This window comes from Antechinus flavipes, chromosome 3, assembly GCF_016432865.1.
Source record: "Antechinus flavipes isolate AdamAnt ecotype Samford, QLD, Australia chromosome 3, AdamAnt_v2, whole genome shotgun sequence".
Taxonomy (NCBI): Eukaryota; Metazoa; Chordata; class Mammalia; order Dasyuromorphia; family Dasyuridae; genus Antechinus; species Antechinus flavipes.
The window spans coordinates 365025095-365051225 of NC_067400.1; the positions used below are offsets into that span (position 1 = coordinate 365025095).

The 26131-nt window shown below is 36.0% G+C and overlaps 1 protein-coding gene across 1 annotated transcript in view; it reads right to left on the reverse strand.

Moving 5' to 3' along the window:
- Nucleotides 1–16380: 16380 nt before the first annotated feature.
- The window catches only part of NXPH2 (neurexophilin 2), a 154158-nt gene continuing 144407 nt past the window's right edge, over nt 16381–26131 (reverse strand). The window contains exon 2 of the mRNA XM_051985811.1: nt 16381–18183. Coding sequence (XP_051841771.1) covers nt 17440–18183 — 744 coding nt within the window. The 3' untranslated portion in view covers nt 16381–17439. The remainder of the gene's footprint in view (nt 18184–26131) is intronic.

Sequence of the window (26131 nt, forward strand, 5' to 3'; positions counted from 1 at the left end):
TTGGCTGTAGTCCTCCTCCTCCTCTTCCTCCTTTTCCTCCTCCTCTTCTACTTCCTACTTCTCCTCCTCTTCTACTTCCTACTTCTCCTCCTCTTCTTCCTTCTCCTCCTTATTCTTTTTCTCTTTTTGTTCTTCTTAGTGAAAAGAGATCATAGATAATCTCTACTGAGAGGCAAATGGGGCAAAATCAACATTTCTCTGCTCTTGGAAGAAAACATTAAAATTAATAAAATTGTAGGAATCTTGTTACCTGGTACATACATTATCATAATTTTTTGTGAGATGGAAGAGGACAAAATAAGACTGACAATTGAAACTTAAGCTGTAAGAGTTTTAGAAATACATAGGCATCATCATTCTTAATATTTCATTCTTGGGATCATGATCATTTTAATTTTCTGAGTTTGTATTTATTGTTTTATTAAAGATTTGAAATGAGGGATTTTGATTCTGATCTCAGAACCTTTCTAGCTCTATGAAATGAATCTGGGAGCAGAGAAAGGACATATGTAAGCTTAGCAAAACCATTTTGATTCAGGATAGCTTTCCTGAGTAACCAGGATTCTTGAACTGGGAAATAAAATTCAAATCCTCATTCAGAAGCTGGGAATTTGCGATGGTTTATCTGGATGAGAAAGATTCTTCTACCTGCATGGAATCTGAAGTAATGGTTATAGCAAATTAAAAAGGGCCAGTTTCTCTTTCTCCCACTTTTTTTTTTTTTTTTTTGAGGAAGGAGAATCAGCAGCCTTCCATCAGATTTCTACAATATAATATGTAGAAAAAAAATCTGGGAAGAAACTTCCTTTTGTTAAGAGTCCACTTAAGCAGTGGTAATTCAGTAGTTGTTCAGTCTCAGACTTAACCAGACTTAAGGTTTCTAAAGACAAGTTGATGGGTTTTTTACTTCCTCCTTGTGAAAAGGTAAGTTAACTACTCTTGGTTTTTAAAATCTGCATTTATGTTGAACTGTATTTGGCCTCCTTTCTTTGCTCACAATATCATTTCATTCTATTATAAAGCTGGAAGGGATCTGAGACTATCTAGTCCAACCCCCTCATTTCACAGTCTAGGATTATCAATAAAATAAGAATAAAAATAAGGTGGCTCTCAAATTGTGGGGGATTAGGATAAATGGGGAGGAGGGAAATTAGCATACAGGCAACAGGAGCAAAAATATGAAGCTGGAAATTATGTATGTATGTGTGTGTATTTATATATGTTGGTTATATTAGATTGTAAACTACTAATAAGACAGGTCAAGACCCCATCCATGTATAGGGTCTAGCAAAGCACAGGTCCAAAGAGATTTGATAAGTACTTTGAAGTGGCTGGATTCTTTTTAGATAGGAGTTAATTTAGAACTCCTATTCTATATATCCTATACTTTACAAATGTTAGCTATCATCATCATCATCATTTGATTATCATGTTTCTTGATACTATGTGCCTTGCTCGGGGAGAGGACTTAGAGGGTTATAAATGAAATATAAAATAACAAGACCTCCTTTCCCAGAGCTTATTTAGGCAAGGAGACAAAACAAACTAGTTAAATAATAGTAGTTACCAATAATGTAGAAATGCACATTCCTGATGACAAACATTATCAAAGTTTAGAGTATGGGAAGATTAGTGTTGACTGCAGTGATTCTATGAAATCTTGTCTGATATTATGAATAATGATAATTAACACTTTAAGATTCACATAGTGACATTTAAATAGATATAGAGATATATAGGTGTATGTATATATATGTGTTTGTGTTTCATTTTAAACAAATACAAAATGAGAAAAGAAAGAAAAAAAGAACATTTCTGTATACAACAGAACATGAGAGGATTCAATATAAAACAATATATTTCCATTTCAAGAAAATTTATAAATTAAACTCTACATATTGTTTTTAAAGCTACCCAGTTTTTGCTTCCTTCTATATTTATCTTTTGTTCTCTGCTATGCACTTTTAAATTTATTTCTTTTCCTCTCCCTCCCTCCCCCAGATATGTACTTTGATAGCTGAGCAAAGGATGGTTTGGCATGGACTTAGCTGGCAGGAAGACTGACCAGCAGATTATTCATTGTCCAAGAGTCAGGAAAAGGAAGCAGAGACAGAGACAGAGAGAAGGAGACAGAGAGAGAGAGAGAGAGAAGAGAGAGAGAGAGAGAGAGAGAGAGAGAGAGAGAGAGAGAGAGAGAGAGAGAGAGAGAGAGAGAGAGAGAAGAGAGAGAGAGAGAGAGAGAGAAAGAGAGAGAGAGAGAGAGAGAGAGAGAGAGAGAGAGAGAGAGAGAGAGAGAGAAATAATAGATAGATGGTAGATAGGCAATAACAGATAGATAGATGTTAGAAGACCTTTAATTTTGCTTTATTTTATTATTTATTTTGGCAAGGCAATTGGGGATCAGTGACTTTCCCAGGATTATTCAATTAGTAAGTGTTAAAAGTGTCTGAAATTAATTTGAACTCAGGTCCTCCTGACTCCAGGGCTGATACTCTTATCCATCACACCATTTTAGCTGCCCCCAAAGACTCTTTTTATTATGAAATATCAATGCATTGAATAGAAAGAGAACCTCAGATACAGGATGACCTGTGTTCAAACCTGTTTCTGACATATACTGGTTGTGTAACCCTCAACAAGTCACAATCTTTTTGATGCCCTAGAGAACCCTCTAAGATTATAAATTGCAAAGCACATGTCAACCTGCATTGGTAGCAAGAATTTCCTCCTGTAGAGGTTCCAGGAAAGCTTCATTGAGGAAATGTCACCCCTTTGAAAAGTGGATAGGATTGTAGTAAGTGGACAGGAAAGAAAAGATTATACAAAACAGCAAGAGCAAAAGCTGCCAAATTGGAAATATTTAGGAAATAGTGAAAAAACAATCTTGGTTCCAGTTTTTTCTCATGTTCGGAACCCATTGTAATCCTTAAAGCATGAATGGTAGTTATTCTTACTGTTTTTGTAATATCTGGAAGTTTAAATAATATAGCAGAGTGAGTACCTGAAAAACAAAACAACATAATCAAGTCTTTTGTGACCTAAACAGAGTTAAACTCATAGAGATTAAATTTATAATTGGACCTACTGAACTTGCTGGCTCTGTTAATGTCCTTTTGGGATTCTCATCTTGCGTGAGAACTAAGGATTGGGACTAACTTATTCCTCTCACTTGCTTTATCTTTTAAGTAAGATTGGCTGCTAGTACAGTATTTCCCTCCTCCCTAAAGAATAGCTTCTATTGAGTAGCCATGGGGGCAGAAGGGGAAAGATTGAGAGATAAGGTTGTATAAATCATATTAAAGCAAGTTATAGGAAGCCTTGAATGCCATCCTTCGGAAGTGGGACTGCAACTCTGTCCTTTAAGTAATAGAAACCCATTGAAGGTTATTGAGCAAGGAAATAACATAAAAATAATGTTTCAGGAAGGGGTCTATCAGTGAATTAAAAGGGCCTGGGTTAGAGTAGAGCTTGCTTGAATAGTGAAAAAAAGGTGGATCTGAGAGATAATGGAATGAGAGACTCAGTAGGATTTAGTGAATATTTTGAGGGAAGACAGCTAGAGAGTACTGTGGATAGAGTGCCAAGCCTGGGGTTAGGAAGAACAATCTTCCTGAATTCAAATCTGGCCTTAGCTAATTACTAGTTTTGTGCAAGTCACTTAATCCTGTTTGCCTCGGTTTCCTTATCTATAAAGTGAATAAAAGGAATGGCAATTTGGGAAATTATCAATCAGTAACAAGTGTGAGTAAACAAGTAAATAGCAAGTAAGAGTGATTTGGATTATATCGCCTACAGGAAAATAAAAACAAATAAACAAAACTGTTCTGGAGGAGTTTCTGTTATAAAGCAAGAATTCTTGCGGGGATATAAACTTGGACAGAAAAAAAAATCTTTGTGTTCATTAACCTTTAACTTCAGTTTGGCATTTTCCCAATTATTTTAGGTTTTTTTAAATTTTGGATTTTTTGGGGGGAGGCAATTGGGATTAAGTGATTCGTCCAAGGTGACATAGGTTTAATTCAGATCCTCTTGACTCTAAGGCTGATGCTTTATACACTTTGGCATGTAACTGCCCCCTTACAGTTATTTTAAAACATTAATCTGAGGATTTCTGGACTTTCCTACACTGTCCTGTGTATCTAGGACACACACACACACACACACCCCATTAAGAACCCCTAGTATAAAGGAAAAGATAGTAAGAACACAAGTCAAATGACAAATTCAAATTATAATTCACAACATGCTGAACTTGATCCGAAAGAACTGGATTCAAATCCTGCCTCTTGACATTGACTAACTGAAAGGCCCTGGACAAATTGTAACATTTTTTTCACCTTAAAATTTTCATCGCCATAAAAAATGAGACTATTAATTCCTGCTGTACCTATTCTACGGGGTTTTTGTGAGGATCAAATAAGATGGTGCATGTAAAAAGCTTTGTCCATTTTTAAATGCCATATAAATGCCACTTCAAAAACGATACCCTTCCCCTTCCTCTCCTTCCTTCCCTTTCCCCCCTTCATCATGCATGTGTTAAGAGTCTTGCATTCTTTTTTAGGACCAGACTTGCCATCTCACTAGCTTAGGAAGTCCTCAGGGAGGCGCTCCCTCCAAACCAATGTGGATCAGGAGTAACAATGACCCTGCTACTTCTAATCTTCAAAAAGGGTTATTGAGATGTTAAAATGATTTGTCTAGGGATGCTCAAATACAAGCTGTATTTGAACCCATTGATTTACTAGGCCACAGTAATGATACCTCTCTCTGAAGAGTACTTTACATCAGTTTCAGGTGTGTGTGTGTGTGTGTGTGTGTGTGTGTGTGTGTGTGTGTGTGTGTGTATGTAAAGGGGGAAAGAAATCACAGCCATGTAAAGTTAGTTTATTAAAGTGACGTGAATTTTGAACAGTCTAGAAAAAGAAAAAGAGGAAAGGTGAGAATTATTGCTATTACCAATAACAGTTAACATTTATATCTACTTATAATATGTAATGTGGCAAATGCTTTGCAATTATTACCTCATTTGGTCTTCACAACAACCCTGGGACTTTTATTATTACTATTATTATTTTTTATTATATTATATAATTTATTATATTTCATAATATAATGTTATATTTCATCATACTATTATTATTACTAGTACTATTATTATCCTCATTTTACAACTGAGGAAACTGAGGCGAGTGGGAGGGTAAGTGACAGAGCTGTTTGGTGATTGAGACTGATTTGAACTCAGGTCTTTCTTATTCCCCACTGCACCATCAGTCACTGATTAGAGAACAGAGGCAACAAGGAGTTTCTCATGTGTGGGACAGCGATCACTAAAGGAAAATAATTCAAATAAATGTTTCTCAGAGCCAGAGCAGAAAGTGGTTTATTCAGTGTCTGCAGGAAAAGAATAGTCTAATACAGTGAGGCAAAATATAGGCAACAGAGAATGGTTTTTATACCCTAAACCATTTTTTTTTATCCCATCATGTGCCCCAGCTGTCCTTGACTTAAGACTCAGTCTGTCATGGGAATCCACTCTACACTCAGATACAAGAACAGTTGCTCTATAGATTAAGCAAGGGTACAAGCAAAGTGGGGTTTTCCTGGAATTGTAGTCCTAACCTATGGCAGGGGTCAGTTCTCTGAGAAGGTCCCACGTTCATCCCAAATACTCACAGGCAAAGACCAATATGTCAGTGACTGGGCAGAAGGCTTACAGAATGCTACCACAGAAGTGATAAACAGCCCCTTAAGAGGAGCCTTCAATGACCATCTCTTTCATTTTGTGCCCACATAGAATAGGGGTATAAAAGACCTCATTAATGCAAAAATACACTTTTAATAAAATTTTTTTAGTGTATGAAGATGGACACTAGAGTAAAATGCTGACTTGGGCATCAACTGCTAGATACATTTTTTTATTGGGACTGGAATATTGTGATAGGAGCTTTCTGAGAACTATTCAGCTAGTGTTTGCTTCTTTGTTATTTGGGGTTCAAGATAGAAAACTAAAGATGAGTTGCTGGTGGCACTGATGTTATGGATGGTGAAACTCCTGAATAAACTAGGAGAAATAAATGGGAATGGGCTTCATTGGTTTAACCTCTACAAGAATCATAGGGCCAGGAAGAGAGCTTGTGGGAGGGGATCAATATTTGACAAATGAAAAGAGCCACACTCGTTAAGGAAGGACATTTATTTTCCTGTGACACAGCAGAATAAATCACTTGTGGGATCCAGCGTTTTTTCAAGACTAAGTCTTTGGGGGGGGGGGGAATAAACAATAAACTACAACACCTGTTACTCTTTTCCTAACACCTATGCCAACAAATTCCTTTCTACATTATGCAAATTGAGAACATAAAAGGAATCCACAGGGAGATAAAAAACATAATTGCCTGAGTAGATCTTCCACAGAAAACAAATCTTTTTGAATGGATACCTTAAGTCACCCAAGGGCATAAAGGCTATTTTGATGATTGCTAATTCCACATTCCTTCCTCCCATTATTTTCCTGCATTGTTTTCTGATACTCATTCTGTCACATTGTATCTATGTCCAGATCTTAGTGCTATGCCTCAGTTTCCCTGGTGGCCACCCTTCCCTTTCTGGCCATTAGGACTGAGATAATTAGGGCTGCAGAGTCCTGGCCAATCTGGCATTGCAAAGAGTCATAAAACTCCAGATGGCTTTTCTCAAATCCCTAGTTATCTTCTGCCTCAGACTCCTGTCTCCTGCTCAACCATCTTCTTCACCTCCAACCTGTCAGAATTAAATAGGTATGGTCCTTCCTGGAATTCCCACTCACCCAATGCTCTGTGTCCCCTTGCCTCTGTTTCCCTGATTGCTGGAGCCCTATAAAGTCTCTGGAATTATTTGCTCAATGCTGGATGCTTTGAGACAAGAATCCAATCCAGCCAGCTGGCTCTGGCTATGACTCAGTATGGCCACTACTACTCCAACTTCTCCACTATTAAAATATTAAAAACGTCTAATCTCTGTCTTGCCTTAGTTTCTCCAGCATTACCTTTGAAGACATAGAGTGGAAGTCTTCCTCTCCTCCTCCCAGGAGAATGGGAGTTCCTTGATGGCAATAACGATATTGTTTTGTCTTTGTGTTTCCCTACCTGTTGCATCAGCTTGCACACAATAGAAGCTTTAGAAATATAGAATTTAATTGAAATAAAGTTGATGCATTTGTTTTCCTTTAGCAGAAGCTCTAGTGAAAGACTTAATGCAGGAATTTTACTTAAAATGAGGATTTGGAATCATTTGTGCCTTTCAATTATACATATACACATACACACACACATACATATATGTATGGGTAGAGAAAAGGACTTCCAGAACAGGTGATGTGAGTAAACCTTGTCACACACATTTCTTACACTTGTACCTCACCATCATCATGGTGTTGAAGCTTACTTTCCCTTTGATGCCCTATGTGTTTGCAGGAAGGAGTAAATCAGGTTGTTAAGAAAAGATTTGTATTGCCTATTTTTGCCATATTCTCTGAGATTAGAAGTAGCTGTCCTCTGGGAACAAAACCTGCCAATTTGAATAGAATTGCTACTGATATTTCTTCTCCTTTTCCTTCTTCTCCTTTTTCTCTTTATTTTTGTCTTTCTCTTGCTCTTTCTTCATTTTGCTGCTTTTCTCTTCCTGCTCCTTTCATTTTTTAAAAAGCTGGGACATTGCTCTGCAGAGTTTTAATTTTTTAATTCCTTGAAGTATATCTCTAGAAAAACAGGCTTTTAAAAAGTGCATTGTGTTTTGAATGGAGCTACTTGACTAAGTCTTTAACCTAAATTGTTCTGACTTTCATTGAATGGTCAACAATAACTCCAATACAAGTCTCTTTGCCTCATTGTTTAGGTTTGGTGACTCAGAGTGAGTGTAAAAAGCAGTTGTTTTCTGTTCTGGCCAGGAACTTTGAGGGTCTTTCCCTCTTAGATTGATGTCTTTGAGATGGTAAGTTGGGCTACCTTTTCTTTGAGTTCTTACTTAGTCCTTAGTCATTAAATGGGTGTGACTTCAGACAAACTGGGACCTAGAAAAGACCAAGTCACCCATTGCATGCTAGGCTATTGCCATTCATCTCGGTCTTAGTTTTGCACTGGACTCTGATGACTCTGTAGGGGACAGTCAGAATAATGATTTTGCACGGCTCTGCCTTATTCAAATCCAATCCATGCACAAGTCAAGACCTCAAACTTGCACTATTATTGGTCTTCTTTGTGAATGAAGGATAAAAGATATATGTGGGTATATACAAACATTTGTAATTATAACAATTATATCTGTAATTATAACAGATATAAATATATTGTATGTGCACATATATATGACTGTACACACACACCCATCTCCTGATGGAAATAAGATGGCATTGCTGGCCCTTTTCTCAATGTGGGGGATGACGTTGGAGGGAGCACAAAAGCAGGACTTTTGTGCTAAAAATGAAATGGAGTTTACAAATTGGCGATCAATGGTGAGGTTCTTGGTGGTTAAGTGGGCATTGACAGAGAGAGCTGAATTATTGTAAACAATCTGGAAGCCAAACTACTCTCCAACAAATGGGGAGGAGCACTGATAGGATTATAATTGGACTTTTTGATTTTGATTTGGCCTTTTGTTACCTTTAAGTGGAGTTTTATTACAGTCCCATCCCAGGTTGAATTCCTAGCCCAATTCTTCATATTAACAAAACCAATATAACTCTATAGTTATTGTATCCAAGCAGAAAACCAACTTACGATTTTGCCTCTCCCTCTCCCCAGGTTATATGTCCCCTATACAAGAACTTACTGTACTTCTCTAGCTAATTCCTTTTTAGGTTTAGTCTGCTTGCTAAGTATTACAATAACAACTCTTTTAGGGTGCTAAATTATTGGCTGAATCCCCTGCTAAAGTCCTTTTCTAGGAATTTAGCCTGCCTTATGGAGTCTAAGGTTTATTAGGAACTTGGCAGGACTTAATGGTGTCTTCCCCTTTGTTAACTGCAAAATTCCTTTTCCTCTGTTAAAAGCTCACATATGGATTTAACCAACAAAATCTTTGCCTCTTGAGCTGAAGAAGTTCTAAGGTTACAGATTCTTTTGAGACACCTTATGACACTGGCTTATAACCCTAATATGCTTTTAGGGTCCAATACTCCCAAATTCCAACAATCATGAGGAGAGGGTGTGGAACAGGAATAGTTTTATTGTTAGGAGGATGATGGACTGAGCACCTATATCCCAGAGTTATGGTAAGGATAAGATGAACTGGATGTGTTTAGTATTATTATTATTAACTATTATTAATGAGGAATTTAGATGGTCTCTAGCTTTATTTTTATCATATCATGTACTATATATATAGCATGTACTATATGCTAGGCGCTTTTAAGTGTTGTACAATTCCTAATTTGATTTGATTTGCAAAACAACTTTGGAAAGTTGATATATTATTATTCCCATTTTACAATGAGAAAAGTTGAGGTAAATAGAGTTTAAATGACTTGCTCAGGGTCATATAGTTAGTAAATTTCTAACACTAGATTTGAACTCAGATTTTCCTGACTCCAGGTCTGGCACTATTATGCCACTTAGCTGTTGCCATCATCATTATCATGGTTAAATATTTTTATCACAGAATCTCACTGGGAAGGACTTTAAAAATCATTTCAGCTGTACTTCATTTTGTAGAGGGGAAAATTATAGCAATGAATATGCTTATGTTGTGAGATATAATTTAGGACAGATATGGTCTTTATTCTGCTATTCTGCCTCCCCTCCTACAAACCCCCTTCCCAACACTCCAATTTATGATCTAACACACCAAATTAAATTCTTTTTAATATTCAACTTTCATCTTCATATGATCACAGGCTATAGAATTGGAAGGAGCCACTTAGTCTAACTACCTCCTTTTGCATATGAAAAACTGAAGCTCAGAGGGAGGACATGACTTGTCCAAATTCTCTCTCGTCCCCTCCTGCTGTCCTTTTCCCAGATCTGGTACTCCTTCCCTCCTAGATCTGCCTTTTTTCACTACCCTTATCTCTTACTCCCTGATTTTGGGTCCCCTGCTGCCCTTAGAGCAGTATTCAGATACTGGTAGCATGACTGAAAGTGGATCTGGTTGAAGATGAGAAGGACTGGGAATGATTGAGGTCTTGAGGTCAGTATAAAAAAGGGTTTTAATGAGGAGAGCCTCATATCCTTACTGGACAACATCTCTAATGGTATTGTATGAATCTGACTCCTTAATCATGAACAAACTGTTTTTCTGGTTTCCTTGTGCCGTCCATGCACTCACTGGCTTCTTTAAAAGGTGGATTAATATGTGGTCAATTAATTACATATAAAAGTAAATATGTGAAACATGAGGAAAAAACCAAAATATAGTTTTTTATTTTTAATTGAATCTTGATTATCCTGCTGTCAAGTTTCTTTGGTCATCTTTTTACTTATGTAGATGTCAGAACAATTATATTTGGCTGTGTCAAAGTCTGATTTTGTAAACTGTAGAACCTCACAATTTCTACTAGCCTTGAAAAGTCTGTCCTGCACATCTGTGTTTGGTAACAGTTATTAGAAATAATTACTTCATCTAGTTATGATATGGAAGAGGAGGGAAAACATCTATGGGAAACTACTGAAAGAAGAAATAGCATGATACAGTGGAAAACTACTTGAATAGAGTCAGAAGACTTGAATTCTAGTTCTGATTTGCAAGTCACAAATCATGTTATTGTTCTAAGCCTTACTCCCAAAATGAATACACTGTCCTAGATGATTTCTTAAAGTTTCTTCTGAGTTTAAAATTTTAAGCCATAAATTTCTCCTATAGCATTGTATTGTTATTATTCAGTCCTCTTGGACTCTTCATGAGGGAGGTTTTCTTAGCAAAAATATTGGGATGGTTTAATCTTTTTATTTTTTGAACTTGTTTTCCAAATGAAGAAACTGAGATAAATTTGGTCATGTCTTGCCCAGGACTAGTGAGTATCTGAGGCCAGATTTGAACTCAGGAAGATGAGTTCTTTTGACACTAGGCTAGCACTCTATCAACTGCTTATTTCTAGCTGACCATACTGTACTGAGATTGGGTTTCCAAACCTAATTTTTGTTGAACTTTAGGAAGACTTTGTTGCTTTTGGCCCAGAAAAACATAAAATCCTTGAGCACAGCAATTAATTTCTTTCTTTCTTTTTCCTTTTTTTTTTTTGGGTTCTATTAGATTGTTATCTCTTTTGGTTAGGACCATATGGAAAGAATTTCTATATTTATATTTATGCTAACCCTTTTTGTGGTGGCAAAGAACAGAACCAAAAATACATAATTACCATATGAGGAAAGGTGGATCAAATTGTAGGGTAGGCCCACAAGGGAATTTTATGATGCCATAATAAATAAGAAAAATGATAGATTCAGGAAAAAATATGGAACTTCTAAAGAGTCATGTGAACAGGATCTGAGAAAAATTTATTTTTGTAATGACCACAATAATGAAAGTGAAAGACCTTGGAAATTTAACTAAAATATCAATTGTTTCTTCAAAAGATGTACAATGGAATATGTTTGCCACTTCTTAGTAGTGAAGAACTGAACTAGATAGTGGCATTCTGGGAAATATTTAACAATTGGCTCTGGTGGAAAAAAATACTTACAAAACCCTTATACGTTTATTTTATGTTATTAACATTTTATTCATTACTTTCTATCTGGATAATGAACAAAACAATAAATCCAGCCCTGATTTTTGTGTATTACTAATTTCTAAAGTTAAAATTGACCGAACAATTACCAAGCATCTCTCCTAAGTCAGATCAGCTAGCTCTTGCACATTGATACTAGAGGTACAGAATCAGCTGTGCATTTTTTGGTTCCATTGATTTTTGTTGCTTGGCTTTTCATATTTATTACAAGAGAGGGCTTCAAATCAGAGGAGGAGGAGATAGAGTGTGGATTTGTGGGCAATGAGAAAAATGGAGGTCAAAGTAGAGCACTTTGTTTTTCCCTAATAAAGTAAATATGTATGTGTGTATATACAATCTAAATACATAAAAAAGTAGGAATTTTCAGATTTATTTTAGGTTTTTTCTCTTCATGGTATCTTGACGTTTGTGTTTCTTGAATACATTTTATATATATACTTCTGTATGTATGTATGTACTGATATTGTAATCTTGTTGACCAGAACCATGTCTTCTTTTCCTTCTCTAACTTTCCTAGTCCTAATATGACAAAGACAGAATGAAATAGTGGATAAAGAATCAGCCATGAAGTCTAGAAGACCAGAGTTTCAGTCTTTCTCTTTATACATGCTGGCTAATGACTAAGTTTTCCAAGACTGCTAATGTTTTCAGTTGAAGCAATCACATATCCATACCAAAAAGAAAAAAAAAAGTTTTTCTAGGGACTGCACAATGATTTGCGCACTAGGGTTGCTTCATAAATTTTCTGTCTCTTTCTGGACTTCAGTCAGAAAGATTTAAAAATTACTAGAGATTTTCGATTCAGCTGCAGAAGGATTTATTTTTTATTGCAAATGAAACTTTGATTGACCAGAGTACTCGAAGGGTTGAAGGTTCAGGGTTCTGGATAACTGCAGATTTTGTTTCTCTTTCTCTCTCTCCCTTTCTCCCCCCTTCCCTCTCTGTCTCTCTTTCTTTTCTTCCTTTTTTTCTTTATATCTATGCATTCAAATTTTTCTTTAATTCAACGGTATTTTATTTTTCCAATTCCTCTAATCCTCATAAGGTAACCAAAAAACCTGTGTCAGACAAAGCAGGGATCAATCAAGTCCTAGAAATAGTTTTTTTCTTTTCCTTCCTCCTTCTGTCCCTCCCTTTTCCCCCTCTTTTTCTTCCTTCCTTTCTCCCTCCTTCCTTTTTTCTCTAAATTTTTCTTGAATTCAAAAGTATTTTATTTTTCCAATTCCTCTGATCCTCATAAAGTAACCAAGAACTTGTGTCAAACAAGGCAGAGATCAATCAAGTCCTAGAAATAGCCTTTTCTTTTCCTTCCTCCCTCCATCCCTCTCTTCTTCCTTCTTCCCTTCTTTTTTCCTTCCTTCCTTTTCTCCTTCCCTCCTTCCTTTCATTTCTCTCTCTCTCTCTCTCTCTCTCTCTCTCTCTCTCTCTCTCTCTCTCTCTCTCTCTCTTCTCTCTCTCTCGCTTTTGCTCTCTTTCTTTCTCTTTCATTTTTTGAAAATCTAAAACACTAGTCCAATTTTGTGCCTAAGTAAGAAGGACACAAGGTAAATAATGGAATTTTTATTTAAGGATTGAGAATCTTTCAGTGTTTGAGCATTGTTATTTAGAACATCTACTCCACTTAACAAGACATTTATTGATTGCCTACAGCATACTAATATTGAATTAGTTACTAGGTTACAAAGGAAGTTACAAAGGAAAAATCTTATTCTTTCTTTCTTTTATAACCTTTTTTAATAGACAAGATACAATTACTGGAATGGTCAAATCACTGAAAATGAAATAATAAAATAACAATGAATAAGTGCTTAGTCATTTCAACACATATTTATTTATTGGTTATTGAGAAAAATAATATAGTCTGTGTTTGTTGATTTGATTTGTCAAAATTCATGATTCATTTGTAAATATGTACGTATTTACTCTATCTTGTATCTGATGCTTTGCCTGATTTCAGCTCTAGATGCCCTCCCTGGTCAAACATATCACTTTTAGAATGGACCACTATGTAACTAACTCAAGCCTTGATTGATTGATTCCATCTCCCTTAGTTTCTTCTCCCCTGCCCCCTTTTTTTAGAGGGCTGAGGGATAGAGTATTAAATACCTCTTACTGCCTTGCTTTATTGAGGTAAGAAACTAGACTCTCAGGTCATTCTGTCTTGCATTTGTTGCCCTGTCTGGTTTCAATGATGGAGCAAAGTGCAGCTCACCATCCACAAGTGCCCCCTGTGTCCCATCTCTCCCCTACTCATTTCCTGCCTCCTTTTGTATGTTGTTTTTTTCCCTTAAAATATAAGCTTGTTCAGTGCAGAGATTACTTTTCTTTTTATTAACTGTATGCCCAGTGCTTAGCACAGTACCTGCTACATTACAGGTACTTAATAAATGTTTATTGAATGTATGTATATTTATAAAGGGACAGTCTAGTCTAATCCCTTCATTTTATAGATCCAATCCAATAAATAAATTGAATTCTTTCTATGTTCCAAGTGAAGTGACAACCCTAAGATCACCTTGGACCTGGACCCTTGTCTCCTAATGCTAAGGTTATTGAGTTTTCTTTCCTTTTGTGTTGTTAGGCTAATAATCATAACTAAAAGGCCAATGATAGAGATTTGAACTTTTATGCAGTCAATATAATATATGCCACTTAAAATATGTGTGCCATAAGTCAGGAAAGTACATGCAGAGTCAGTGTTACACACACTCACATACACACACAAATACCTGTTAAAAATAGATATGACAATTTTAAAAGGCTAGAGAGTTGAGCAATATCATATTTCTACACTTGGCTTGGCTTCTGGATTTGTTTTGATATCAGCTTATTTAAAAAACAAAAATTTAGGGAAATTTGCTTTCTACCTTTGCATTGTTCCTAATACAGGGTGGAACTATATCTAATGAAGTTAGCATTCAGGTCTTATTTTTGTTTTTCTCTTTGGCCATCAGCTTTGATTTGTCCTGTTTGGTAAATTCAATTCCCAGAATGATTGAATATTCTAACATTTGTTTGGTCTGCTTCTCTGGGGCTTTCTTTGTTCTTTTTGCCATTGGTGTTTTAGTTGGGTTCTTATCTTGAGAAACACATGTGTGTTTTTCTTTATGTTTCTGAACAATTTGTGAATGGCTGCAAAAACTGGTTTACAAAATGGCTTTTGCCTCAACTGCGGTGCTCTAAGCCAATAATGGCTTTGTAATAATTTAATGTATTTGAGTGTTTTAAAGAAACCTAATTACACCATGCCAAGTACTCTGGCTGAAAATTATCAGGTCTTAAAAAGAAGCTATGATTTAGTATATTTGTGGCATATATTCTATTCATTTTTAAAATACATCTAGAGGAGTGCATTTTCTTTTTTCAGGAAGCATGCCTTCCTATTCAGCTAAAACACAAGTACTGTGAATTGTGATTAGCTTTTTTCCTTGCCCAGAATCAATGTTGCTCAAGATTCTACATCACTTATTATTGGAATTTTACCTTATTTTATGTTACTTTAGTATCACTATTTCTATAATGGCTCAAATGTAGTATAAGGGGAAAAATGAGTAGATTAACATTTCTGGGATAGTAAGGTAGATTTTTCAAAATAAATGTGCTGTGGTCAAGTGACAGATTTAGCAAATTCTCTTTATTTACATAGGAATGTGTACACATACACTATATGTACACAGGAAACTCTAGGTATATATATATACATATGTTTCCACATACTGTACAATATATATGCATTTTTAAATTGCTTATAGAGGAAGGTAAAAAGACATGTCAATTAAATCATCACTTACAACAATATTACAAAGAGCCGGACAAACTCAGAATAGAGCAATACATTCTAGCCTGCGCTACCATATACCACTAAGTCCAATACAACTTATACAAAACAGAATACTGTGTACAGAGCAGCAGCAAAAGGTAAGAAATGGAAAATTAAGTTTTATGATGGTAACAATTAGGTTTTATGGCTAGTGAGGAAAGAACATTTTATTTGTTAGGATAATTCTTTCTCCTCCACTTCTTCCAACTTCATTTTAAAGAAGGAAAAAAGGAAGGAAGGAAAGAAGAGGGGAAAAGGAAGAAAGGAACAAGAGAAACAAAGAGAAAGGAAGGAAAGGAAGAAAGGAAAGAAGGAAGGAAAAAGGGAAGAAAATGTCAAATAAATAGTCTTATGAATACTGGCTTTTGGATGAAACCTATTTTAACAAATAGAACACCTTAGTCTGAAATTTTACAAAGAAATATGGAAAATGGGTGAGCTATAGTCTAGAAAGCCATTCATTAAAGGGACCTCTAAGCAACAGAGATTTCCTCTCTATGTCTCTCTGTCTCTTTCTCTCTCTTTTAATCATCCTCTTTAAGTCAGTGATCGTTTCATTTTGTACCTTAAAGATTAACTTTATTATATTAGAAAAATAACAAGATTACAGACACTGAATTGTGAAGTACCACACTAATGTGTACTAGAAAGTATGGTTCATAGACTAGAAAGTCAGGCATCTTGGTTGTCAGTATACCAACATTTTAACATGAACAACCTTTTATTCTCATATGGTTCTTCCCTTCAGTCCAAAAGTAAATACAATCCAGGGACACGAAGTATTAGGACTCCAGATTCACAATTTTCTTCCTATCATTTTAGTTGCTTCCTTCATTTTAAAGATGGTGTGTGTGTGTGTGTGTGTGTGTGTGTGTGTGTGTGTGTGTGTGTGTAAAATCCTGTGAGTACAAATTAACAAGATGAAGCTATTTGCTATGGGTGGATCATACTCAGATATTTATATTTATTTTAAATTTTGGTAATCTCAGTAGAGTAACGATGACATTTAAAAATGGATCTTTCTTCCTGTCAATACAGATTCCATGATATCTCATCTAATACTATTACAAAACACAAATAGAATTCTTTATAGAACCTGGAAGGGATCTAAGAGTCATCTCATTTTTCAGATGAGAAAACTGAGACCCCCAAAATTAAGTGACTTGCCCCACATCACTCAGATAATAACAGAGCCAGGATTTGAACATAGTCTTTTATCTCTAAACCTCGCTCTTTTCCCATCATACTATTTTAACTAGATGGAAAACATTATAAACACGAGGGCCTCAATAACAAACCAAACCATGTTAATTCAATACAGCATATCTATTTCTGTTAATGTACATTAGTTCCACTGTGACACAGTCTCTTCCTTTAAAGGTGAGTTTTCAAACACGTTTTTCTTTTTGATTTCCCATAAAAGTGATTACATAGGGGTGAAAACAAGAAAATAGTGAAATAAAAAGAAGTCAGTGTTAGAACTAAAACTCTTTGTCCAATGCAGTTTTTTCAGCTGCTCCATGGTATCTGCTAAGCAGAATTCTAATACTCATCTGCAAATTTGACTCATTTTCAAAAATAGTGTTTCTCACATGCAAAATTGGGTCCTTTCTTATTTCATATTGCTATCACTTGATACCTTCCTTAAAAACAACAACCACCACCCAACAACATTTCCAGACCATCATCTTAAATGAAAACGATAGTACATAAACAGTTTGACTCTGTAGGTTACTTATGACACAGCACAAACACGGCCACAAACTTGAAGACTTTTTTTTTTTTTTAATTATTTTAAAACCTGATAAGGAAGCAAGGTCCACTGCCCCAAACAAAAGTAATCTTTATGGTGAGGAGCTGAACTCCATTCTGTTATTCCAGTCACAAATGTCCCCCAGTTCTGCCATCTCATAAAGATTCAGCCAGAGGATAAATACGGAGTCTCACTATGATAGTTGTAGTCAGGACAAACCTTTTGCACAAGTTTGTAATCGACACTGTAAAAGGCAATGTAAATGCAAATAACCTTAAAGGGTTTGGAGCACAACCAAGAGACATGACTCTGAGTCTGTTCCTGATAGCAGATCTTCGAAGGGTCGAAGTTGCACAGTGCAGTCTTCTTCGCCCGGTCTGTTTTTTCATATTCAATGCGGCAATTGAAAGATTTGGATTCCTTGGTCTCTAGCGTGGACTGGGGGGAGACTTCAAATTCCACCACTTTGGACGGGGGTACCAGGCTCACTGAGACATTACCCAGACCTGTGGAGTTATGTCGGAAATAAACACTAAAGGTGCCATTGCCATGGTCAACAATTTTCCCCGTGATGAGAAGGTTGAGTTTCACAGTCTTGATGTTGGAATGGAAGTCGCCCCATCCAAACATTTTCTTAAACTTCCCTGTTTTTACTATTGGCCTACGCTTAGTTCTTGCCAATGGCTCCTGCACTTCCGTGATGTTGGACAACCAATCCCAAAAGTTTTCTATGCTGTCCGCATATGACATCTGACCAGACTTTGACACAGGAGACTGTTTAACAAACAGGCGTAAAGGATTGATGATCCTTGAGTGGACCTCGTTATCGACCAGTGTGTCTGCGGCATCTTTGTCTTCCCAATCCAGCCCCTCTGAGGCATGTGCTATTTTTTTACTGTCACAAAATAGCTGTTTGAAGAGAAAAAAGAGAGAGAGAGAGGAATATCAGGTTGGTCTTTTGAGCTCATGACTGTTGAAGTTAAAATACCTGAAGCATAAAAGGGAAATGGTTTCACTGTTACTTAAAGGGCTGCTAAATAGAATTTCACACACACAGCTGGACTTCACCAATGTACCAAGATAAGCATTATTTCAAGCCACATAGAACTGTGAGCACATAGAAATTAAAATGATGACTTGCAGCATTAAAAAAAAAACAAACAAACTTCATTTTAACAAGTTGATGCAATTTTAGCTGCTATTTTCTTAAACATTCCAACTTTGATCTTTTCTCAAACCAGAAGCAGGGTATCTTTGGGATTTTATCTGTTTCTAATTGTTTAGCCAAAATGAAATTATATCATCAAATTGGTTGGGGTCTTTTCTCTCAGGAAGAAGGAGAAGCCTTCTGGATGTCGTGAATTTATAAAGATCATCTGATTTGGAGATATTGTAAAATGTTTAAAAATTTTTTTTTGAAAAAAAAAGTTTTATTTTTCTTTGGACAAACAAAAAAATACTTCCTTCTTTACCAGTTCAATAAAGTAGATTTTATATAATAGGCATAGAAGCACAGTTTTTTCTTAGAAAACATACTGCAAAACAGGAAGTGAAAAAATGTGTTACACACTTTGTGACTTTGTAAGTTACTTCTAAAATTAAATTTGAGAAGTATGAAAAAATCTCAAGCTTCACAAACTGTTGTCAGTTGTGAATATTTCTGGTTGAGTTATAAAGTCTGGAAAATAGATGTTTCTAATGTTTCTAATACTGATAGATACTTATCTCTAATGGTAGAATCCTCTCTGTGGTAATGATTCTATGGAAAACTGTCAGTATGATGGAAAGGGTATAAGGCATGGGTGAGGGAAGAAATAATATTATATTTATATATTATTTCTGAAACTCTCTCAATCTTGGGGAAGCACCAGAGAAAGCTTTTTAGTGGCTGAATATACAGAAGTGATTGGTTTCAATGCAGTTTTACAAAGAACACATACATTTGAACTTCTGTATAATCCTTGTCACAATAGGTCAGAATTTAGCATAAAGCTGAGCAACCACAGGGCTGAAATAAAGCTCTGGGCATAAAGTTTGGAAGACTCATACTTCTGAGTTCAGATTTGGTCTCAGACACTTACTATGTGGCCCTGGGCAATTCACTTAACCATATAAAATGAACTGGAGAAGGAAATGCAGTGTCTTTGCCAAGAAAATCTCAAATGGGATCATGAAAAGTTGAATATGACTGGAAACTGACAAACAAGCAAACTGAAGGGGACCATCTTTAACCTATTGAAAGAGATTTAGTTATGAAAGTACTTAAACTGTAATATTGTAAGATGTTTCAGCTAAAGGGTACCCCCACTTCTTTTTTTTATTTTTTAAAGCTTTTTATTTTGAAAACATTCAAAACATTTGACATTGACCCTTGCATAGCCTTGCACTTCAGATTTTCTCCTCTTTCCCCCCACCTACAAGGCAAGCAATCCATTATATGTTAAACATGTTAAAATACATGTTAAATCTAATATGCATAAACATATTTATACAATTCTCTTGCTGCACAAGAAAAATCAAATAAAAAAAAGAAAGCAAGTTAGTAAGAAAACAAAATGTAAGCGAACAACAACAAAAAGAGTGAGAATGTGATGTTGTGATCCAGTTCCCATAGTCTCTCTCTGGGTGGAGATGGCTCTCTTCATCACAAGATCATTGGAACTGGCATCAATCATCTCATTCCAACCAAACTTCTAATGTTATCTTTTAGGCCAAGAAAGAAGAAAATGTTGGGAAGGTGTGGAGTTAATTTACCTCCCATCAATTTCACTTTGACTGGTATTTAAAATGTGAATTGCCTCTTTAAATTAATTAGCATTTTTTCAAGATTTTGGACAGGGGATCTGGATGATCTCAATTTTGGGCTTGGGGTAAGGTAGCTACATTTAAACTTCCACTTCTTGGTATTTGAAAACATCACTAGATAAGATTTTAATTCATCTTCCTTGCCTCCATAGTTGGAGCTGGATCTCTAACAGACTGGGAGACACCAGAGACCATTTGGTTCTTTCTGATGTTAGGATACTAGATTTCCCTGACTTTCAATTATTCTACAGTGTTCAGGATAATGGCTTCTGCTTTTTTCCTTATGTCATCTTAAATTCTAGGTGAATCCAGATGGAATAGAGATGTTCTTTGTCAATCCTCACAAATTGCCTGTAGTTTATAGCCAGATTAGATGTACCCTTTTTTCTAAGTCTTTTCTCCTCCATGGAAAACCAAATCAAGACCTAACAAGCTTTCCTTTGTTTCAATGAATCTAATGCTTTTAATTCATATATTCATTATCTATCAATCTATAAATACACACACATATATAAATACACAATACATACATACATGTTTATGGTTGCGTATACTTATATTTGCATTTATATGTGTGTATATATGTGTGTAGAAAGAGAAGAGAGAGAAAGAGAGAGAGAGAGAGAGGAAGGGAGGGGAAGAGAGACAGAGAGAAAGAGAGAGAGAGAGACAGAGGGAGGGAGGAAGGGGGAGAGAGACAGAGAGAGACAGAGAGACAGAGAGAGAGAGAGAGAGAGAGAGAGAGAGAGAGAGAGAGAGAGAGAGAGAGAGAGAGAGAGAAAGACAGGGGGGAGAGAGACAGACAGACAGACAGACAGAGACAGAGACGGAGGGAGGGAGGAGGAGAGAGACAGAGAGAGAGAGACAGAGACAGAGACAGAGAGAAAGACAGAGGGAGGGAGGGAGGGGAGAGAGACAGAGAGAGAAAAAGAGAAGAGAGAGAGAGAGAAAGGAGGAGGAGGAGAGAGAGACAGAGACAGAGGGAGGGAGGGGGAGAAAAAGAGAGAGAAAGAGAGAGAGAGAGAGAGAGAGGGAGAGAGAGACAGAGACAGAGATAGAGGGAGGGAGGGGGAGAAAGAGAGTGAGAGACAGAGAGAGACAGAGTCAGAGACAGAGAGAGAAAGGGAGAGGAAAAAGGAGAAGGAGAGGGAGAGGGAAAGGAAGGGAGGGGAAGAGAGACAGACAGAGAGAGAGGGGGGGGGGAGAGGGAGAGAGACAGAGACAGAGATAGAGGGAGGAGGGGGAGAGAGTGAGAGACAGAGTCAGAGACAAGGAGACAGAGAGAGAAAGGGAGAGGAAAAAGGAGAAGGAGAGGGAGAGGGAGAGGAAGGGAGAAAAAAAGAGAAAGAAGGAGAGAAAGACACAGACTGAAGAACAAATCAGGAATATGATTTCATCAATATTCCTATTTATTTTTTAAAAATAAAGCTTTTAAAAAGGAAATTTTCTCAACTAATGCAGTTTGGTCACCTTCTTTGCAACTTTGAGTATTAAAGAGCTGCTTCAGGCACTGAGAAGTTACATGACATATCCTGTCATACAATGAGCAAACTGCAAAGTTGCTCATTGTATGAGCAAACTGCAAAGATAGGATTTGAATTCCAGTCTTTTAGGACAGTTCCCTCTGTACTACACTGCACTATCTCCATATAGCAAATTTTCCATGAAACTTACCTTTCTCCCTATATATGACCCAAAGTAATGATGACTTTTGCTCTTCTAAAATATAGAATCAGAAACTTGAGCACTGAAGGTGATCACAGTGAATGTATTATCTGAGTCTCATGTCATAGATAAGCAACTCCCTCAAAATTCCTCAAATCAGTGGCAGAACCAGCATTAGAATCCAGCTATTTTGAGTTCAAGGTAAATGAAGTCTTTCCATTACATTCTATTGCCTTCCTTTGTTGCTTGGCTCATTACTTCCCATTCCTGGGCATGATCATTCAAAATTCTTGGGTGTTAGGGTTTTTTCCTGCCCCTTTTCCATTAAGTATTTGTCATTCAAATGGCCTATTTTAGCATTTGTATGTTTTCAGGATGAAGTCATGTCTTGGTCCTTGACATTATATGCTAAGCAAAGACCTGGGCATGTCCATCATGTTATTTGGGATTATAGTTCATGGTATATATTGGAATAATTATGAAATTTAGTGGCAAACATGACTTGGTCCTTCTTAATGTTACCGAGTATTGGAAGGGACTTCAGAGAGACTCTACTCTAAATATTAAAAAAAAAAAAAAAAAAACCCACATATACACAAAAGCAAGAAAACTAAGATAAAGAGCCGTGAATGATTTGTACAAGGCAACAGAGGTAGAAAATAAAAGAGCCAGTATTTGAAGTGAGTTGTTTGATTACAAATATAGAGCTCTCTGCTTCTTTAAGAATCCATAACTTCAGAGAGGATTCTTGGAAGATGGCAGAGTAGTTCAGTAAATTTCATGTTCTCCATATTTCCCCCACAAACAGAACAAATTTGCACCTCTAGGCGAACATAGACTGGTAAAAAATCAAGAAGACTGGGGCAGAATAGGAGACCACCTGGGGCAACAAAAAAGCCCCCAGGCCAGGGATTCACCAGTGGGAAGGAAAATACCTCTGATTTCCATAGAAACACCCAGTGAGGACTCCTGGGGCAACTGGAGCCTCAGCAAGAACCAGAGACTTTTACCTCCCAGGCAGTGTGAGGGCTAGTGGAAGAGCAATGCCGGGCCCAGCTGTGCTGCAGAGACAGTACCCTGGGAGAGAAGGAACCAGCACCCCAGGAGTGCAGAAGTGGTGGGCAGGGCCGCTGCTGGCTGCCGGCACTTGCAGGGCAAGGAGTTCTTGGTTTGGAGTTTGAAGTCAGAGGGGAGAACTGAAGTGAAGGCAGAGGCACCATTCCTCCCCTACTATTAGAGGGGCTTACACTAATAGTTCCACTAAAAAAGAAAAAAATATCCCACAAAGAAGAAAGAACCCAACCATAAAAATTACTATAAAAATAGGGGAGACTGGAGTGCATCTTCAGAGGAGGATATTGAAATATAAAAAAGCTTTGTCTACCCCAAAGAGTGATCTGTCCAGAGAAAATGTAAAGAAGAACTCAAAAAAGAATTTAAAAATCAAATGAGAGACATTGAGGAAAACTAAAACTAAAAACCATCCAAGAAAAACAAGATTATGAAAAAAAGTTAGCCATCTAGAAAAGGAGATAAAGAGTTTTAAGGATAAAAATAACACCTTCAAAATTAGAATTGGGCAAGGGGAAGCCAGTAAAGCTATGAGACTAAGAAATAACAAAATAGATTATAAAGAATGAAAAAATAGAATGGAGTATGAAACCTAAGAAAAACAACAGATCTAAAGAACAGATCAAGAATAGAAAATAAAAGAATAACTGCATCACCTGAAATCTGTGACAAAACAAAAAACAAAAAACTTTGACACAATAATGAAAGAAATAATCCAAGGAAATTGTATTGGACTGATAAAACATGAGGGGAAAATAGAAATAGAAAAAATCCATAGATCACTACCTCAAAGAGAGCCTTAGTAGAAAATATATAGATATATTATTATTAAATTTTGAAACCCCCAGTTCAAAGAGAAAATTCTGTAAGAAACAAGAAAAAACCAATTCATATACTGGAGATACAATTAGAATTGTATAGGATTTATCAGCAGCCACAATAAAAGACCTGGAATCATATAAACTGACAATCAAAAACACTAGGCCTGTGGCCAAAAAATCATATCCATCAAAATTATCCATAATACTGAATGAAAAAAGATGGCTATTCCATGCATTTGCAAATTTTTAGGACTTTCTTTCAACCAAACTCAAATTCAATAGAAAATTTAACATATAAGAGTTAATACCAAAGATCAGTTTTAAGGAACTTAACATGGACAAAATATTTGTGGGTTTTTTTTAATATGAAAATGTATACTATATGTTTAAGATTGACATCATTAATTGGGTAGCTCAAAAGAAAGATTGGAGCAGAATTGAGTATATTCCAAAAAAAAAAAAAAGCAAAATCATCTAGAAAAAGGTAAAAATATTAATTATGTTATTCAAATGAGGTGCAGAGAAAGAGGCATTAGAAGGAGGAGGAGGGCTCAGAGTTCTAAAAACACTTGCATATGGGAAACGAATGTGATCTATCTGCATTTTTGTTTTTCTTCCCGGGTTATTTATACCTTCTGAATCCAATTCTCCCTATGCAACAAGAGAACTGTTCGGTTCTGCAAACATATATTGTATCTAGGATATACTGCAACATATCCAACATATAAAGGACTGCTTGCCATCTAGGGGAGGGGGTGGAGGGAGGGAGGGGAAAAAATCGGAACAGAAATGAGTGCAAGGGATAATGTTGTAAAAAAAAATTACCCTGGCATGGATTCTGTCAATATAAAGTAATTATTAAATAAAAATTAAAAAAAAAGAAAGTAAAGGAAGAGAGAAAGGGAAGGAATATGTTAAAAGGAAAAAAAAATAAAATAAAAACACTTGCATAGAGAATGGATTAAATAGGCAATATTATATCAAGGGTATAGCATCCTCCAAAATCCATAAAAAAAATTAAGGGAAGGAAAGGGTGGAGGAAGAAAATAAGTGAGGGATCCATGGGTGGAGGGAGGTTAAGTAATAGCAAGGCAAGTTAAGGAGCAGATTTATAACATTATATGTCAGCCATACTTACGTTGTATTGGATGCATGTTTGCATGTGAGTGGATGTGTGTGTATATAGATGCATCTGAGTATATGTAGATATATATGCATGTTGTTCTCTCTATGTATAAGTATAGATGTGTCTGTGGGGGGGGTCCATAGGTGGGTATAAATGTGTATGTCTTTGTGAATATATAATCTCTATCTATCTATCATCTATCTATCTATCATATATATCTGTATTTAACTATAGCCTACTTGGGGGAGATAGAAGAAGATGAAAGGGGAAAAAAAGTAAAAAAGTACACAGAGAGCAAAAGAATAAACTTACAAGGAAGCAAAGAAAAGATGGACACTCATGAATATAATTTCTTCTACTATTATATATCTATTATATAATATTTATACTATTATATATCTATTATACTATATATATGTATATACAATTATATATCCTTTCTTGAACTGGTAATATATTGATATATAATGTGAATCCCCCCTGATGTTCTATTGGGCATTTGACAATGTTCTGTTTTATTTTATTTTCCTTTTCTGTTTTTTTTTGTTTCTATTTTGTTTTTTTACAATAAGATAAATTAAAACAAAACAAAAAAGGAATCCACAACATCATGAGTGTAATTTTATTGATACTACTCACAATGCTTTTACCAATTGCTAAAACCTTAATAGGCTTTTGTTATTTTGTAGCCCAAAATAATTCATTAGCTACCCAATCCTGAGTGGGAATATTTTTTTATACTGCACTAATATAGCATAGCATAATAGCTATATGGCAATTATTATTAGGAAACAATGGACTAGGCAGGCAGAGAACCATGACTTCATACACATTTATAGGGATGGCATTTGGTGGCTGTATCTGGAACAGCTCCTGCTAAATACTTCTGGACTCATTAATTGCTTCCAAAAACCTTCTGGAGATGGTGATTGGTTGAAACACAAGCATCCTTTCTGTTCTTATTGTTATCCCTCACAGTATAAGTGGACAAGGATTGTATCTACTCTTTCTTCTATATTTTTCCTTAAAAATGTGTTTTTGCTTCTTTATTATTAGCCTTAAGTTCACATACACACACACATATTATATATATATATGTGTGTATGTGGATATATCTATCTATCTATATCTCTCGCTATTTTTTCTTTTCCCTTCTACTCTTCTTACTCTTCTTACTTACTATTTTCCTTCTCTTTGAGGCAAAGTGATACTTAATTTGCTATTTTGCCCTTTTTTTGTTTCTCTTAATCTCAAATCACAGGCATTTAAAAACCATTATTCCTACTCCTTTACTAACTGGTCCGTCTTTTCTCCATTTGAAACTTTTTTTTCCCTCCATACACATGAAACAGTCCTTGTTATCAGGGCC